This window comes from Dermacentor silvarum, chromosome 8 (genome assembly GCF_013339745.2).
Source record: "Dermacentor silvarum isolate Dsil-2018 chromosome 8, BIME_Dsil_1.4, whole genome shotgun sequence".
NCBI lineage: Eukaryota > Metazoa > Arthropoda > Arachnida > Ixodida > Ixodidae > Dermacentor > Dermacentor silvarum.
In genome coordinates, this window is record NC_051161.1 from 182,714,314 (window position 1) to 182,732,980 (window position 18,667).

Sequence of the window (18,667 nt, forward strand, 5' to 3'; positions counted from 1 at the left end):
GTTTCGATATAATAATTTTGAATGTGTCCACCGAAATGCATTGGCGTTCCAGTTAGTGTGTGCTTCAATGTATGAATCAGCCTTTTCTTAAAAATTAAGTTTAAAAACTGTGCATTTTTACTGCAAGTTTGATACTGCATATATCGAAACCGTTGCCATCCTCAGAATTTGTTCCAAGTCGATATGCCTGGCATAATCACTAGCTACGATTAAAATATGTGCAGTGAGGTAATCAATAAAAGTTCTTTATTGTAACTGTCAATTGTTCAATTAAAAGTTTTGATTTTTCGTAGAAGTAATAGGCCACCTCATCGAGTAATTTAGAACAATTTGGACAGCACAATTGTGCTGTCTGCCACATGTTCTTAAAATTTAGTTCAGCTGAAATAAAAAGGACCATGTAGAATGAGAACATACCGTATGTTCTCATTCTACAAGGTTTTATTTTTTTTAACTGATCCAAATTAAAAAAAAAAAAACATTGCATGTGGCAGATAGCACTTAGGCAAGTGCAATGGTCCAGTCATATCACATGCCTCAAACCATTACGTTATTAAGCTGCTTTCTGTGTCACATAGAGAGAGAGAGAGAAACATTGTTTAATGAAATGCTGGAGATGGTAGCCTGGCTATTCGCCTGACATGCTATTCCAGGTGCTTAATAACGTAATGGTTTGAAGTAGTGATATGACTAGCCTATGGCGCTTGTCATGTAATTGTCATTTTAATTGAGTATGTTGTTACCGGTAAGCTGAACCAACCGCTAAGTAGGTTGAGCTTACCACTGAGGCGAGGATGACAGAAGAAAGTGAATACGCCATTGAGGCCTCAGTAATGACAGAACAAGATGTTGGCCTTAAGAATACCACACGGATGCAATGTCAAATCGTTTGCGCCTTTAAATAAATAAATTCTAAGTGTGGCCTGTATGTGCGGCATATGCATTTTTGTGTCCTCATTAACTGCTAGTTTCGACCGAATTTTTTTTATGCTTCTTCACTTGGTTATTGACAAATCTATCAGTCCTAATTTAAACCACAAGAATGATTAATACGTAGAATTTTGCTCACATTGACTTGCATACTTTGCAACAGCTAGGATAATCAGTTCAAATTCAATGCTGCATCTGGCTTATGTTTTCTCTTGGTTCTGGAGTTCATGTTACAAGAAGAAAAAAAAAAACAAAGGACGCCGATCAAAAAGTGCTAATAAGAATTTGACGTACGGAAGCCTTGATCAAAACACGAACTGCTCGAAACGACGGCATTCTGCGTCTGCAGGCAGGATATTGCCATCGTTGCGATACAGCGTTTTTTTTTTTTCTGCAGTTTTCTGTAGTCTGGATAGCAAGGTATTCGGGAAACTCTTTTCAAATCCAGTTTCTTTAGCAATGATAGAAGCCTTTTCTCGTCGGTGGCATATTCAGCCTGCCACGTGCTCCGCAACTGCAATGTAAACGACATTGTTTCTTCACTTCTGATTCATTTCTAATTCATCTCTTTGACATAATTTCTTGCTTCAAGCGGTTTCAGAGAGACTGCTTTCGCTGATGTAAAGATAGTCGCGATTCGCGCAGGCTGTTCTGTATACAATGCTTGGAACATATCTTCTGAATCTTCACATCTGCCTGTTCATGCTGCAACTAGCGGGCCTAAACGTGGGACATTGACTTCATAGGGTTTCAGAACAATTGCGATGGCCTTGCTCACTCAAGTGACATAGGCGAGGGTCGTGCGAGCTCGAGGGCGCGCGTGGCGGGCAATGGGGCAGGCCTCAACGATATTTCATGGAACGAATGAACATTTCCGGTTATGCTCACTCGGACGTAATCTGTGCAAGTCATTGTCAGAAATCTGGTCGCGAGGATTTTAAATAAAAATTTTACGGCGATCCCGGCAAATTTGCTCTAAATCAGAACGCTCAGGGCAGTGGCGTATCAGGTGGGGGTGGGTGACCGGGCTTCCGCCCCTCCCCCTCTCCAAATTTTGTCTATTTCTTTACGGCCGGCGCCCTGCTCCCTTTTGTGCCTGGCACGTCGCCTATATTAACAAAGGCGCGTATCCTTCGAACGTGCGGCTATTATGGGCATTCGCGTCTCAACGCTTCTCCGACGCCTGGGAGCTTAAAAGAACGAAGCACCACAGTCAGGACGATCGCAGTGCTTTAGCTCCCCCAACCCCACCCCTGAAAAAAATATCCGGGCTACGCGCCTGGCTCAAATTACGTCGCGAACATTCTGAGTGCGGTTACCCCGGAAGTGTTTCATTCGTTGCGTAGAACATCGTTCAAGTTGACCAGTGACCTCGCTTGGCCGCGCGTCCTTGAGTCGACGCTGCCATTCAACATGTCCCAAGAGGAGGCCTTGTCACGTTTTCTGAAAACCTATGACGCGCGGCGCATATATGTTCCTGCCTGCACGTTGCATCAGGAACTGGTACATGTGAAGGACACGGTGTAGAATTGTTTTTCGGCGCAAACTGCTACTACATTTAAATCAACAAAAGATGCAATTTCGAAAAAGGGCTTGCAGCATGTGTATGATTTGAAAACGAAAAATGTCGCTTGCGATGTAGTTGTGGATGACGTGGCAACCTCCAACCATGGCACTGGCCTTCTTGGACAAGGATGTTGTTATCGCCAAGAATCCGGATTTCACGGTAGTATATCGGGAGCTTGCTACCGGGGCTACAGATAAGGCCGAATCGCAGCGATGGCATTGTTGCATCTGCATACGGAAGATACCTAGGTCGGATTTCTAACAGTTAGTGTTTCCAAACAAGGCTGCGGTATAAATGAGTCGGAACTCTTACCAGTCATATGCAATAAAATCTTTTTATAGCGAAGCCCAAGGGGGAGCCAAAATTACGTCATTATATTCATTACTGCCGTTCACTGCAATACATGCGCAATGTCGCGCACAAATTTCAACTTGTATAGAAGAAGACGGCTTTTCGGCCAGCAGAACCACTACATGGCCACGTGCTCGCTGAACTTCTGATAAAACAGCAAAAGAAACTTCGGTGTCCTTAACACACCACTTCTTAGCATCTGACACGATTGCCTTTACGATAGCTGCCTTCTGTTTCAATGTGATGATCTTTCGTTACCGCTTTTATTTGGGTCGTCTCCAGCATCGCGAAACCGCTGAAACGGTGACGGTTGAATAGGTTGCACGCTGCGACACCAACAATGCTCGTCATGTGCGAGCAGCACGTGGTACACACAGGGAGGCGTGGCCTCTGAAATTGCACCGGCGCAATCTCTGAGGCCTCGCCTATAGCTGCACTAACTAGCCTGCGCGGTGCCGCAGTGAGAGGAATTGCCACGGCGATCTAGAGTCTGCTTATGCGCACCTACGCGTAGTGGTGACAAGGACCAGTGTTGAACGGTGGATTCAACGCAAATACGTAAACGTTTTAAACATCGGCAAGGAATGTGTGCTCTACCCTGCGGAAAGCAGAAGCGAGCCTGCAAGGGTCGGGCATTTCTTTTTTCGGAGAAAACTGAAGTTTGGTGTATCTATTGGCAGGATAATTTTACTTCGTTGAAACGAGGTTATAAAAACATTCATCTCTTCGGTGATTTCAGCGGGAACGTCATTTTGTTGTATACAGTAATTTGTTATATCCTGTTTCACTGTAACATATTTGTTAATCTTTTGTCTTACCTTCTAATTGCAGGTGCAAAATCTGAGGCCAAGCATCATTAGAACGCGCTAAATTTTCTGCGGGTGCATCATCAGCCTGTGGAAATGTCTAAGCCAGTTCCCTGAATTGTGAAGTGACCAATTATAACAGACAGCCACAATGCAAAACTCTAGGAAGTGCATTAGAAACATTTTGCTTATGTAGTGGCATGTTACTGATTTATTAAAAATTCTTTCAAACCATTGACCACTTTAGCAATTCATTTGTGTGAACAATCTTGCTTTATGTTAAGCCTACGTGGCTTTGACACGTGTTTATCGCTTTTGTGGCTTTGCCAATGTTTCAGTGTTGCTATGGTAGGTTGTAAGAAATGGGCCATAGGGATTGGTACTGTCGGTGAAGCCAACCTTTTTTCAATATTGCAAAGAATACGAACATCCTCATTGATTTCTCTATGTAGCAGATAACAAGGAGACACTCAATTCCTTTATAATTAATGCTATAATGGAAGGGTGTTTGGTGTATCTAAATTCTTGAGTGTGCCAAACATCCATGCAAGGAAAAATTCTGTAATAGTGTTGCAGGAGTCTTTGATATTATTCCATCTGCAAATCTAGATCAGTGTTGACAACGTAAGTAAAATTATATTGGGTCTTCCCGGACCATAATGAGCAATGTATGCCGTGTCTAGCAAGATCACTGAAGCTACGCAACATTTCGTTGGATAGTTGACATCGGAAGGAGACAGACCATCTCGATTGTAATATGACGTAATTTCAGCTTCTAGAGACTTTAAAGTATGCTAGTGCTTCCCCTAGCTCACAATAGATTACGTGTTGAACTAAAGTTTAGAGAGTTCAAATCCGTTGTACTTAATATAGTATGTATATATTGACAGTCACCGTGTTTATTCCTTATTTGTTTCTTCACTTTTTTTCCACAACGGGAAGACTTGGTAACTTTATGGAATACATTGTGTTGAAATAACCTACGTCGTGTTCAGATTTCACGTCCTGTGCACTTTAGACTAAGTATATTTACACTCACTATCTTTTGTAAATACTGTAAAACAATTTAGGGCTTAATTAGCTAAATACGAACGGCTAGAAAAGGTCATGCCTTAGTTGGCAAGTAGATGTTCAAAGCATTTAAAAACGTTTTCAAGACATCCTCAAAACGTCCAGCAGAACGTTTTGTAGCCGTTTTCAAAACGTTCGCAAGATGTCTTGCAAGACGCTTTCTAGCCGTCTTTAAGACGTCTACCAGATGTCTTGCAAGACGTCTGATATCCCAAATTTGGCGGTGCATTAGACGGTCTTAGAGACGGCTACAGAACGTTTTAAGACGTCCGACAAAATCTTGGTAAGATGTCTTCAAGAAGTCTTAATATCTTGCCAGAACGTCTCCAAGACGTCTTGTCAACGTTTAAAATGGTTTTGAAGACGTCTTGCTTATCTTGTCAAGACGTCTTGAAGACGGCTTCTAGACCAATGTGTGTTCAGTGGGGTATGACGTCAACGGCGATGAAATCGTCGCCACGCGCCGGACGCTGTATGTGCGAGCGAAAAGGCGCGAGAGACGCGCGCTTACACGGGTAGTGAACGCACGGCGGAGAAGAAACGCGCGTTCTGCGCCGTGATGATAAGTGGTTCTTGAGGGAAAGGGAAAGGTTGGCGCTATCTTCTGCAGCCCTTGAGGGAGCACGGCTCAGCGCCAAATCTCCTGAAATGCTGCATAATTAAGCGTCTCTTTCCTCCTTTACAATCACCATATATATATATATATATATATATATATATATATATAGAGAGAGAGAGAGAGAGAGAGCGATCGCGACTTCTTCCGTCGCGCGAAAGGCCGGGGGGGGGGGGATGGGAGGGAGGGAGGGGAGGCGACGTTTAGCTGCGGCACCAAATGCGTATTTATATAAAAACGTTCCGAGGCGAGAAGGTGGTATAGTGCCTAGAATATTTCTATGCACTATAAAGGTGCTAAAGACTTCCGACGCTGCTCGACAAGTTTCCCGTTCTGATCTCGTTGAAAACCTCCGATCCGCCCCCAGAGGCCTGGCAACAGTCACCAACGCAGCGCGCGTACGGTGCGAACGTGGCAATACGGCGATTGCGTCGACAACAGTTCTGCGCAGTTGCTGGTGCTGCTGCATATCCAAGTTTATTGGAAAAAGTCGCCTTTGATCTCTAAGGCTGTGTTCCAATACCCGCCTAAGACGGCAAAGTAGACGGCTAAGTGGACAGCGGCCATCTTAAGTCTCGTTCAATTTCTCACGAAGGCGTCAAAGTAGACAGCTTCGCGAAGACAGCATCGAAGTCAGAAACGATGCAGGCTACTTTCCTGTCCAAATAAGATGGCGGCTGAGCAGGATGCTTGGAAAGCCGACAGGAAGGTCGTCTGCCCACAAGAAAACGTAAACGTGCTTGGGTCCTACGCCCTCAATGTAAGTCGCATCGTGTTTTTCATAGGTTCGCAGGCGCAAGGAATTAAAATACAGAAATAATGCGTGCTTTTCTCTACTTTTTCTTGTCGCCGCGCGGTGGCGTCTCGTCGCAGACGCGTCTTTCATACGTCATCCAGACGGTTCGAAACGCGTTCCATTACTTGGCCTCGAAGCTGTCTTGGCTGTCTCCTTAGCTGTCTACGTAGACAGTCTCCGGTGCTGTCCAGAATTGGAACACACCCTATATATGGTGATTGTAAAGGAGGAAAGAGACGCTAATTCTGAAGCCCTTCAGGGAGCACGGCACATAACGCGCGTTTGCTCTCCGACGTGCGTTCGCTCCCCGTGAAAGCGCACGTCCCTCGCGCCCTTGCACTCGCACATACAGCGTCCGGAGCGCGGCAACGATTTCATCGCCATTGACGTCATAAGGAACCTCAAGGCGAAGGCGACGCCGTCGGCAGAAATCCGCTTTGGAGTGTCCATATAATTGCTTTCGCAATAAGACAAATCACCGCATATCCACGAAGTTAATCATGGTTATTGGGGCGAAGCAGTGCGGTGTGTGATATGTGGTGATATATATGCGGTGCGTGATATGTGGTGATATATATACGGTGTGTGGTATGTGGCTGCATTGCAGGGACCTTGCCGGCTACCAAGGAACAAACCACGTACTCACTCTGATAACCACCGGGAAACTCTTGCTGCAGCACTGCGACGGAGTTGACTCGCGACTGTTCGTTTCGTATGTTGCCGATTTTGGTCAACGCGTTGTCGAACCACAGGCGATCACACACCCATGACCTACTGTAGTACTGACCTGACCAGCGAGCAGAACGCCAGCGCGCCTGTTCTAGCTCATATTTCTGCCACTACGAGCCTTGTGGCGCTACTAGTTACCCCATCTGCGCCGCACTTTTCCTGTCGTCTGCTTGCGCCAAGGGGACTACTATACGATTACCATATCGCATGATGATTAGCCACCAACCCGCTCAACATCCCACATTATTGCATACGTGCATTGCTTCGTATGTTTCGGTAGGAGTTAAATAATTTGTAGCCCGTGCTTCAACACATGTCCCATTCTTTTCAAGATTTTTCGCGCTTTTGAAAAAAAAACAACTGATAAGTTATATTCCGTCGTAGATCACAATGACGTCGCTAATAACGTTGAAAATCTTCATTTACATATTAGCATACAAAAAATGTTTCGGCATTCATAGCTTTGCAATTTGAGTAGCCATTCCGGAGCTTTAGCCTGGAAAAGCCATCTCTGCACACGAAACCACAATGTTGAGCATGTGTGTGCAATTTTCAGTGACATTGTGAGCAAAGAGACATAGATTACGCATTTGACGATCAACCTCCCTTCTTTACGAAAGAGGGAGACGAGCGAGTGTTAGCATTTTTTATCTCTGTTCTCCTCGATGCTAATGTTTATCATAAGCAGCCTAGCGGAGTGTCTTACAATTATATGGGCCCTCGAGGAGAATGACCGCCGTCGGCGTCACCGTGATTTTTCGTATATAGTTCAAGTGCGATAAAATCGCGGGCGCGCGTTCCCCCGAAGGTGCGAGGTAAAGCATGCGATGGTGAGTCGAGAAGCTTGGTGTGGTGCCGCATTATCGCGCGAGAAAGGGAAGAAGGCGGGGACGGTGCGCGCCGACTTATTGCGCATGTGAGGGGGGAGGGGAGTGGGCCCATGTACGTGTGCTAGGAGGGGGTGCAGGGTAGAGCGCGTTTCCGCTTCTACTCCGGCCGCGTCTGCGCATGGCACAGCTGAGCGCGGCCGCGGGCGTCCTATCTTGGAGGTAGTCTGCGGTGAGTTCAAGGGCGACCCCACTTGAGAAAGCTGATGGCTTCGCGTGCGCCGTGCTTTCGCGCGCCTAGTTCGCGTTGATGTAAGAGGCAGACGAAGCAGAATTCACTCGCCGGTGCTGCCGCTGTTTATCACGTGAGCGTTGTGACAGCGAGTGTCCGCGGTGATCCACTGAGATGTTTTCATGTTTGCCTGTGCGCGCGTCACATCATGCTTCTTAATTTAGTTAAAAGGCGAATGTTCACTGCACTTTATGCTACTGCACTACTAAGCTTAGTGTGTATAGCTATCGCAATGAATACTTCACCGCTCGGAAGAAACTGTGACTTATTGCAAATGATCGCAAAAAAATGGCAACTCTACGCCGCGCAGGTTTCGTTACGTCTCGCGCCCTGCATACAAGTGACTGAATGATTACACCACGCACGCTGTTCCGTCATAACTTCTCTGCTTCTGTGAACTTCTCTGCTTCTCTGCTTTTCCTGTTTAGGGGCGGAACAGAATAGAACCATGCACACGCCCGTGTTTCCTGAAGCGCGCAGGCGAATTATACGCCATGTAAGGCGACGACGCACTTCTTGGCGTGCAAGATAATTCTGTCGATAACCTCAAGAAAAACAGCTTCATATATTAAAATTTTAAAAAGGCGGTATGCAGGTCCCACGCAGTGCCAGAAACGAAGTTATGCGAGGCACTTTGCAGGCTATGGCGTTGACCCTGCGGTGGTTCGCCTCCACCAGCTCTTTGAATTTTTCGATGAGTCTGTGAAGGCCCTCATTGTGAAGCTCGGACATGTTGAGGATCCGAAAGAGCACGAGCTTACAAAGATAGTCGACCACCAGGAATACGTTCCTCTACCTCTGAGCTGTTGCGTCTCATGACGGGAAGGACATTCGTGGTGCGTTTCCCGCGAAGTGACCACTTCACCAGCGCCCGCCTAGACGACGACAAAGCCCGGGGCTGACTATTGAAGGGTGAAGAAAGCAGTTCCCTTCAAGGTGACAGCAACCACTTTATACTCTGAAAGCGGTAATGGCCGTCAAGGCTAGGCTACAAGCTGACCATCACGAAGTGCCCACTAATTCATGCAAGGAGCCAATGTATACGCTAGGCGTGGTAACAGGCTTGGTAACTTGATTCCCTACTGCCTCATGATTGCATCATATATGGGAGCGATTGCGCAATATCAGGGGCGGAGTCTAGCGAATTGGTGCGGCATCATAGGCGGAATGCTGCGAACTCTTCGACTCTTTTGACTGGCCGGGACACAGTAATCAAATTCCCTCGTCTAGTGGCCTATAGTAAAGACGATGGCCTAAATATCGGGCCTTTTGCTCAGACATGTGCGTGGTCAGACATTTAAGTGCTCTGAGATGCACTGTGCTACTATATCTATGGAGCCAGTTGAGGTTGTAGATATGTAGAAAAAGTCGCAGCTTTGACCGAAAGGCGAGGCATCGATTGCGATAGCAATTAGTGGACATCTACACGAAGTACACAAGTACAATAAGAGGTATACGAAGTGCTCAATCATTGCATTCTACCGGTGCTAACATGTGGGGCACAAACTTGGAGACTAACAAAGAATGTGGAGAACAAGTTAAGGACCGCACCAAGAGCGATGGAATGAAAAATGTTAGGCCTAACGTTAGGAGACATCTAAGAGAGCGCTGTGGATGAGAGTGCAAATGGGGATAGCCGATATTCTAGTTGACATTAAGAGGAAAGAATGTAGCTGGACAGGCCATGTAATGCGTAGAATGGATGACCGGTGGACCATCAGAGTTACAGAATGGATACCAAGAGAAGCGAAGTGCAGTCGAGGACGGCAGAAAACTAGGTGGGGTGGTGAAGTTAGGAAATTTGCAGGCAAAACGCTGGATTGAGGAAGCGCAGCAGCAGCAGCGAAAGAATTGACGTACGTGCTGGGCCTCGCATCAAAGCGAACTAAGCCGCGGGAATACAGCGCACGGCGGACTGTGTACTCAACGCAGATGACTTTCAAGATACAGTTCGTGGCCACCCGGGCCGCCCAAAGTAGAATGCCCCCCCCCCCCCCACTCCCTACCCTCCCCAGAGCGTTGCGCACGACGGAAGACAACGTACGTCCTTCCCGCTTTCCTCCCTTGCGTGCGCGAGATAGAGCCGCGATCGCCGGCTCACACGCTTTCACTCGCACATACAGCATGTGGTGCGCGGCGACGATTTTATCGCCCTTGAACTTTATACGGAACCTCACGGCGATGGCCACGGCGACGTCGATGGCGATGCCAACGGCAGGAATGCGCCTGGAGTGTCCATGTAACTGCCATCGCGATGATAAACCAACGCGTTTGGTTTAACCTCTCCAGCTCATCACCTCAACAACAAGCAACTGTAGGCGATAGAGACGCACGACGGCGTGGGTCCGTTTAGTCAGCGTAGTGCGACGCCCCGGGGTCGCGCAGGCCAGCTACCATGTTTAGGTGCTCCGGCGGCGTAGGCAAGCGACCCTCTGTGTGACACCTGAGTCCGACGCAAAGTCCGAGTTGACGTACTTTTCAATGAAGCTGCGGCCCTCTAAGAGCTTCGTTATGAGGGTCAAAAGCCAAGGGTCGTCGATCCGAGCCGCTGTGATAATGCTGCCATGCTGCAGTTTGGCGAAGCTTTGCGGTACTCAGACTAAAAATGCAGCATGAAAGAACAGCCCTCAATGTTTGATTAAGCGGCCCGGTAAGACGAGAAGGGCCGTCAAAGTCCGGAGCGCACGTAGGGAGGAACGAGGATGGTGGTGGTGGAAAACATTTATTAAAGTATTATTTACAGAGCGGTTGTTCGAATACCAGCCTTTAGTGGGCCAGCTTCCTAACAATAATAGGTCCATTGGTCGTGGGACTCCATTAGTCGTGGCCGCTGGATGACACACCGAACGATGGCCTGTTGGGCCGGAAGGTCCAGGCAGCCGAGCAGGGCCGCCTCCTAGTCCTATCGGGTTGGTTTGAGGTTGGGATTTAGAGAAGGATTGAGTTGGCAGGAACGAGGAGGTGGCGCGTTGCTGATTGGCGACCAGAAATCAACGTCCGTGGGAAAATTCCTTTTGAACCGCTGTTTGTACGGATGAAACCACTACCCGATGTTCAGCAACCAAGATTCGCGTTGATGATAATGACGTTTATTAGCATCTCCTGTGAAACGACCCGTCTCCTGGCATGCTTAATCAAACCACGTATTACTACTCTATCGCTATCTGGCCTTTTGCTTATCTGATGTCTACTTAACTTTCGTATTTAACACTTCTCACCATATTGTACCATTAGTTATGCTTGCAATGACTCCGGTTGTATCCATCGCTTTCCTGCTTTTCGTTCACTAATAAATAATTGTCTCTTACTTCTCTCGACAGCTGACTAGTTCATTATTCGACCTTATTCCACGCTTCTGGATGGTGGACACTCCGTACGGGCGTCGCTGGGTGAATATTTTTGCATTCTATTACGATGTGCCCAGTCGTTTCTGGGCTTCTTTTGCAGCACACACATACCGCATCCAGTGGTGCATATTTTCCCCGGTAGGTTTCTGACCCCGGGCAGCCAGCTCGGGTTTCAAATAGCAAGGCACTCGCCTTTGCATATTGGTACACATTTTCCCTCCTGCTTTGTATCATGCCGTTTTTGTAAGTCTCCATGACTTGTTTTTTGTAACCTTTGCAACCAATTAGCCGTCTCTGTTTCTCTCACTTTCTCTTGAACACACCACAGCTCACACAGCCATAACACACCCCACCACACGGCAATGCTAGACAGCGCTGTCCAGCTCCGACTCGAAGAACAGCTCAAGAGAAGGGCAGCTAAGGCCGCTGGACTCCTGGACTGAGGGGACCACCCACTGCAGAGCGGAGGAGCGACCTACGCTCGCGTTCTCTTTTGATTAAAGTTTATTCTCTCTATATACCGCTCCTGGTTGTCTGTTTATACTTTCAATTACCCTGCACTCGGTTGCCAACGTTTTCGACATCTTCCTCTAGTCCGTGTACACGCTTTTGAGTTGCAGATATTTGTGCACTATAGCCTGGCATCGAAAACCACATCTTTTTATCGGTCATCGGACTCGGGATCTTCTTACGTGCGCCACTTGGCTAGGGCGCAGGTATTGCGCGAGAATCACAGGCGAGAGTCTATAGGATGACGAAGCTCGAGTGAGGTCGATGCAGCGACCATGACGGCATGACGAGCATATAGCAAGTGGCTCAAGTTGGTGGGCACCGCCAGCACTGCAGCGTAAAAGAACTGATAGATAGATAGATAGATAGATAGATAAATAGAGAGATATATAGATAGAAAGAAAGAAAGAAAGAAAGAAAGAAAGAAAGTGCCTGAGCTTGGCAAAGAATGACTCGCATCAAAAGATAAGCAGAAGTTAGAACCGGAGTGGCGAAATCGCGACTCACGACGTAGCTCTTCAGGAACAGGCGGGTAGTGAGGCTGCGGGGATCTTCGCATGCTTGCAGCGCGGGTTATGTCAGCTAACACCATTCCAGAGATCGCGAATTTGTCGCGTTCGCATGCCGACCAGCCGTAATTCTGCCCACGCCACAACTACCACGCCGCCACTATAACTGCCCAGGTACCCTCGAGCGCCAGGAAGAAGAACCGGCCGGTACTCTCGCTATCAATGTGTCGTCAGAGCTGCAGCGCCAGGTATCGCAATTTCTCCGCTCCGAAATCAGGTTGCTTCTCATATTGTTTGTTCGTTGCCACTGTACCTATTCGTGCCATTTTTTTCACGCTGTGTGACAGTGTGTGCGAATCTTGAATCCCTTGAGGCCATTTTCTTTTGAACGTCGTATTTAGCTACCTGCGCTAGTTGTACACACTTATGTTCCGCCATCATCGCGTGTGCCTCGTGTTACTTAGCGCAGTTTTCGCTATATGTCGTACCAGCTAGCCTCAATCGTCCCTATAGTAAGTTTCACCAGCTACAACTAAGTTATAACACGAAGGCACGAAGGCTTAGCAAGCATGTCCCCTTAGTGCGTCCTATGAGACGTACTTCCTCTCAATAACGTAGAAATGTTTCAGCTGTATTGGCTATATTACGTGCCAAGTCTCCCCTTTAATAGCAGACCATAGTCTACAATGTAAACAGTACTGCACTCGGCGTAACACCTTTACGTCTAAAAAAATGTATTCTTCTCGACGGCGAGCTCAAACTACACCTGCGACGACAGAAGCCGTAGCTGAATGCTATTTAATAATTTAGACCACCTGGTGTGTGCCGAAATACGGGGGGGGGGGGGATTGATAGCTACGAAAGTTACGAAAAAACTCCGAAAATAGTATGAGTTAGTGATAGCTACGAAAGTTTATTTCATGCCATTTTTATGTTGGCTAGCCACAAGAAGTAGGCAAAAAATAAAAATAAAAAGAAAAGCCTTCATTTGTCCTCATCAACAATTCGGTGTTTCCTCTCAAGAGAAAGGGTCTTAGCGTTATTACAAGCCCATTTTTGCCGCTATAATGGCGCAAAAATATTTACTGCCTACGTATGTAAGCATCCACATGCAATATGTAGTATAGATGTGCATGCAAATCGCATTCCACGTTGCATTACACTTTGCATTCTCTGTTGTGTTACTCTAAACTTTACTTTTCTTTCTGTGCATAATCACGTATGTGGAACTTTTTTTTTTCAGTTTCTTTAGCCTTTTCATGTTTGCTTTCTTTTTTCTTTCTTTTTTGCTTTGTATAAGATTAGTTCTCCACGGTGATGTCGTTAGTTGCCGGGCGCTGCCCCACAAGCCACTGTGGCTTGGGCAAGCCTGTTCCTGTACAGTGCGAAATACAATAAATGTTGCACCTACGCCGAGGTAATGTTGCTTACCTGATACGAAGATGGTTTTAATGACGTCGTCTTGCTTTAAGTTGACTGTTGGATATCTAGCCTACGTCACCACTCTTTACATTTCAGACAGGAAGCGCCAGGTGTTTGGGAAAATCTAGCCTAATGTACGCAGCAGAGATAATGCACAAAGGAAAAATAGAAACTACGTGAATGACACTCACCTGATTGACCCCGGCCTTTATCGCGGCGTTAGACTTGCGCAGGATGTAGGTGTCATTACCAGTACCACATGATGCTTTGCAGGCAGACAGAGGAACGTCATTAACCTTCCACTGCAGTGTACAGAATACGATCGAATACTTATTTTATGCGTCATATAGACTACAGGTAGGATGACTTTGAATGCTTTCTTGCTTTGTGTTGCGTTTCTAAGTGTAATTTGTTTTCATTTAACCGTCAGGAGAAGCCTCAAATTCTTTTATTAAATCGCCCTTATTTCTCGTTTATCTGTAGGAGAAGCTGTTTGTGTTGTCGTTAAGGATGTCATCGGCCGCTTAGATTTCTGATATGCTCGAGTTGGTTTCATGTTGAAACTTCGTTTCTGTTCAGCGCATTCGCAAAAAAACCCTGTAATAAGCGGCTGAAAGCATCGCCCTAATTCAGATAGGTTTCAGATGTCAAGGCGGAATATGGAGGGATGAGCTATTTGTGAAACTGCCGATTTTACAAAGTTAAAGCGATTGACCGAAGTGACCATAAATATGTTTTTCTTTGCGTCTGAAGAAACTGCATGCGCCACACCACTGAGTTGCACAAAACATTATTGGAACGAATCACTTCACGCAGCAGTGCGCGAGACATTCGTACCTCATCACCAGCTCTCATCTTTCCTGCAAGTGTAACGTGACGTCATTAGTGCAAGCGCGACTTTTTTTTTTACGCCAGCCCACATGACTATGGTCACGGAGTACGTTGTGTTTGGCATCCTGATGGCCTTCAACCTCGGCTTGGGCGTCTACTTCTCCCGTCGACGAATAGAACACTCGGGTACTGCCGAAGTGTTTCTGGGCAGCCGGTCCCTGCGATCGCTGCCCCTAGCTGTGTCCATGGTGGCGACCATGTTGTCCTCCACGGGCCTTGTTGGTTTCACGGGTCACTTCTACGCGTATGGATTCCATCAAGCCTGGAATGACGTGGCTATCATCGTCGTGGCACCTCTGGTCGCCCACTTGTTCCTCCCGGTTTTGTACGAACTGCGCATAACGTCTGTATTTCAGGTGAGGTTCACTTTTCTCGCCGAAATTGCCACGGGTCCTCTACTTCGTCTTGGTCTAATTCCTGATATACTGCTTCCTGGAAGTGACCTGGAAAAGCGCTAATGGAAAAACAAGGAATGAAATAGATTTCATCATCTCTGCCGATCCCAGCATACTGCAGGAAGTAGATTTGTTAGGTAGGGTAAATGGCAGTGACCATAGGATAGTGAGGTCTAGGATTTCTCTCAATTTGAAGTAAGAAAGTATAAAATTACTGAAGAATAAACAGGCCAACCTAGATGCAGTAAGGGTAAAAGCAGACCAATTTAGCCTGCTGCTCGCCAACAAATATGCACCTTGGAATAGGAAGATGAAGACAACATAGAGGTAATGAATGAAACCGTAACTAGGCTGATCTCACAAGCAGTAATTGAAGTGGGAGGTAAGGCGCCGAGGCAACCAGTAGGTAAGCTCTCCCAAGAAACAAAGGACCTAATAAAGAAACAACAAAACATGAAAGTGTTAAACTCAAGAGATCAGATGCAATTCGCTGAACTGTCGAAACTGATCAACAAGAAAGTAAGGGATATCTGAAATTATAACGTGGAAAACATTGAGGAAGCAGTAAAATATCGACGCAGCATAAAATAAGTGAGAAGAAAACTTGGCATAGGACAAGGCAAAATGTATGCACTGAAAGATAAGCACGGTAATATCATCAGCAGTTTTTATGACATAGTAAAAGCAGCGGAAAAATTCTATACTGACCTGTACAGTTCCCAGAGCCGCCAAGGTACTTTTGTTCGAAGTAGTGATGAACAGGATTGATTGATTCTGGAGTTTTACGTGCCAAAACCAGTTCTGATTATGAGGCACGCCGTAGTGGAGGTCCACCTTGGGGTTCTTTAACGTGCACTACAGCGCAAGCACATGGGCGTTTTTGCCTTTCGCCTCCATCGAAATGCGGCCGCCGCGGCCGGGTTGAGGAATAGGATACAGAGGCTCCTTCTATAACTAGCAATGAAGTTAGAAGGGCCTTGAAAGACATGACCAGGGGAAACGCTGCTGGAGAAGATGGAATAACCGTCGATTTAATTAAAGATCGATGATATATCGTGCTTGAAAAGCTAGCGGCCCTTTATACGGCAATGCCTTCACGACTTCCAAGTGTACCAGAAGCTGGAAGAACGCCAACATTATACTCATCCTATAAGAAGGGAGACGTTAAAGAATTGAACAATTATACACCCATCAGCTTGCTTTCAGTATTGTATAAAAGATTCACCAAGATGATTTCCAATAGAATCAGGGCGACACTGACTTCAGCCAACCAAGAGAACAGGCTGGCTTCATGAAGGGAGTATTCGACGATGGATCATTCTATGTGTAAATCAGTATAGAGGAATCTGCGGAGTACAATCAACCTCTTTATATGACTTTAATAGATTATGAAAAAGCGTTTGATTTAGTAGAGATACCAGCAGTCATAGAGGCATTGGGTAATCAAGGAGTACAGGAGGCATACGTGAATATCTTGGCAAATATCTACAAGGATTGTACAGCAACCTTGTTTTTTTTTAAGTAGAAAGTTATCTTTCAAGAAAGGGGTCAGGCAACGTGGCACAGTCTCTCTAATGCTATATTCACTGCATGCTTAGAAGTCTTCAAGCTCTTAGACTGGGAAGGCTTAGGAGTGAGGATCAACCGGCGAATATCTGAGCAACCTTTGCTTTGCAGATGACATTGTTCTATTAAGCAACAATGGGGACGAATTACAGCAAATGATTGAGGACCTTAACCGATAAAGTGTAAGAGTGAGGTTAAAGACTTATATGCACAAGACAAACACAATGTTCAACAGCATGGCAGGAAAACAAGAATTCAGGTTCGCTAGTCAGGTTCTAGAGTCTAAAGGAGTACGTTTATCTAGGTCGATTACTCACAGGGGACCCTGATCATGAGAAAGAAATTCACAGAAGAATAAAATTTGGTTGGAGTGCATAGGGCAGACATTATCAAATCCTGACTGGGAGATTACCACTGTCGTCGAAAAGAAAAGTGTACAATCATTGCATTCTACCGGTACTAACATATGGGGCAGAAACCTGGAGGTTAACAAAGAAGCTCGAGAACAAATTAAGGACCGCACAAAGAACGATGGAAAGAGAAAATTCTAGGCTAACGTTAAGAGACAGGAATAGAGCGGTGTGGATCCGAGAGCAAACGGGGATAGCCGATGTTCTAGCTGACATTAAGAGGAAAAAATGAAGCTAGGCACGCCATGTAATGTGTGGGATGGATAACCGGTGGACCATTAGAGTTACAGGACGGATACCAAGAGATGAGAAGCGCAGTCGAGGACGGCAGAAAACTAGGTGGGCGATGAAGTTAGGAAATTTGCAGGCGCAAGATGGAATCAGCTAGCGCAAGACAGGGGTAATTGGAGATCACAGGGAGAGGCCTTCGTCTGCAGTGGACATAAATATGGGCTGCTGCTGATGATGATGATACCGATACTGCTTCCGCAGTATTTATAGCGGTTCTGGTACGTCACAAGAACTCTTCACGGCCAGTAGGTCGCTGAATAGCGATCGCCTTTCTATGCCACTGCTTTCGGCTGCGCGTTGGTCCTCTGGCTATTGGGCATCATTTTTTACAATTTATTTTATCACGTTTGACTTTGTAAATGTGTCGTTTCTCCATGACCTCAACGTGACGCCCATTTCTCCGTGCGTTAGGTGATTATTGTATGTGGGCCTCGCTTTTCGCGCTCCCCATTATTATTATTTTGATCACTCTTTTTGTCCTCTTGCAGGATAGCTAATTAGAACATACTAGCTATATGCAGATTTTCTCTCTCTGTGTCGATGCTACATGAGGAACTGCGACAGCTTTCTTTTCATTTTCTATCCTTTTCTTTAATTTACGTCTTCAACTCACTCGAAGCGGCGCCTCCACAAATTAGACGACTAGGGCACTCGGCAGAATGACTCGGGCACTAAGAATTTTTAAGTTGTATGGAATTTTTAAAACTCGCCAGTGCAGATAGCATTATTCTCGTCCTTGAGCTAGATTATTCGAAGAGGCGGACATTAAAAATAAATAGTTATTTTTTTCACCAATTCACTTCTTAATTACTTACTCTACGGCACATATTTCAATTTGCGAATTGAAGCCGGTGAGCTTGCAAGACTAACCCACTTGAAATGAATTTCCAGGACGGCAGGACATCGTTGGTGCCTCAAGTATGCACCATACATCTAAAAAATAATCACCAGAGAAACATTTTCGCACACCCGTCAGCAAGCCTAAATTTATCGGATGACACATTTGCATATGGATATTCCGGGTACCCAACCATTTTTGCAGCGCAGTCGAATACACAATCCGACGCTTCAACTGCCCATGAACATAGTTGCGCTTCTGAGTACTTTCAGGAAGCTTGAAGTGCTACATGCAAGCTCGCGCAGGGAACCCACTTTCCTTTGTGTCGCCTTTCACTGGTGGTTATTAATTCATCATGATAATATCTGCGAGTACCACAGGGAACAATTAATGTTGTAAAACAGCTATAGAGCACGTTCTGATAAGCATGGCCTTCCTTCACCGGTCATGCTATCTCCAGTGCTAGTAACCTAAGAGGTTTATTTAATTGACTGTGATGGAAT

The 18,667-nt window shown here is 46.1% G+C and overlaps 1 protein-coding gene across 1 annotated transcript; it reads left to right on the plus strand.

Annotated features, from left to right (window-relative positions):
- Window positions 1-14,693: 14,693 nt before the first annotated feature.
- Window positions 14,694-15,122, plus strand: LOC119462616 (sodium-coupled monocarboxylate transporter 2). The gene has a single exon (XM_037723947.1). It carries the CDS (start codon window positions 14,694-14,696, stop codon window positions 15,120-15,122), a length of 429 nt encoding a protein of 142 aa, XP_037579875.1.
- Window positions 15,123-18,667: the final 3,545 nt, after the last annotated feature.

Bases quoted from the DNA above. Each gene is read 5' to 3' on its own strand.
- LOC119462616 (XM_037723947.1), top strand. From the start codon at position 14,694: ATGACTATGGTCACGGAGTACGTTGTGTTTGGCATCCTGATGGCCTTC.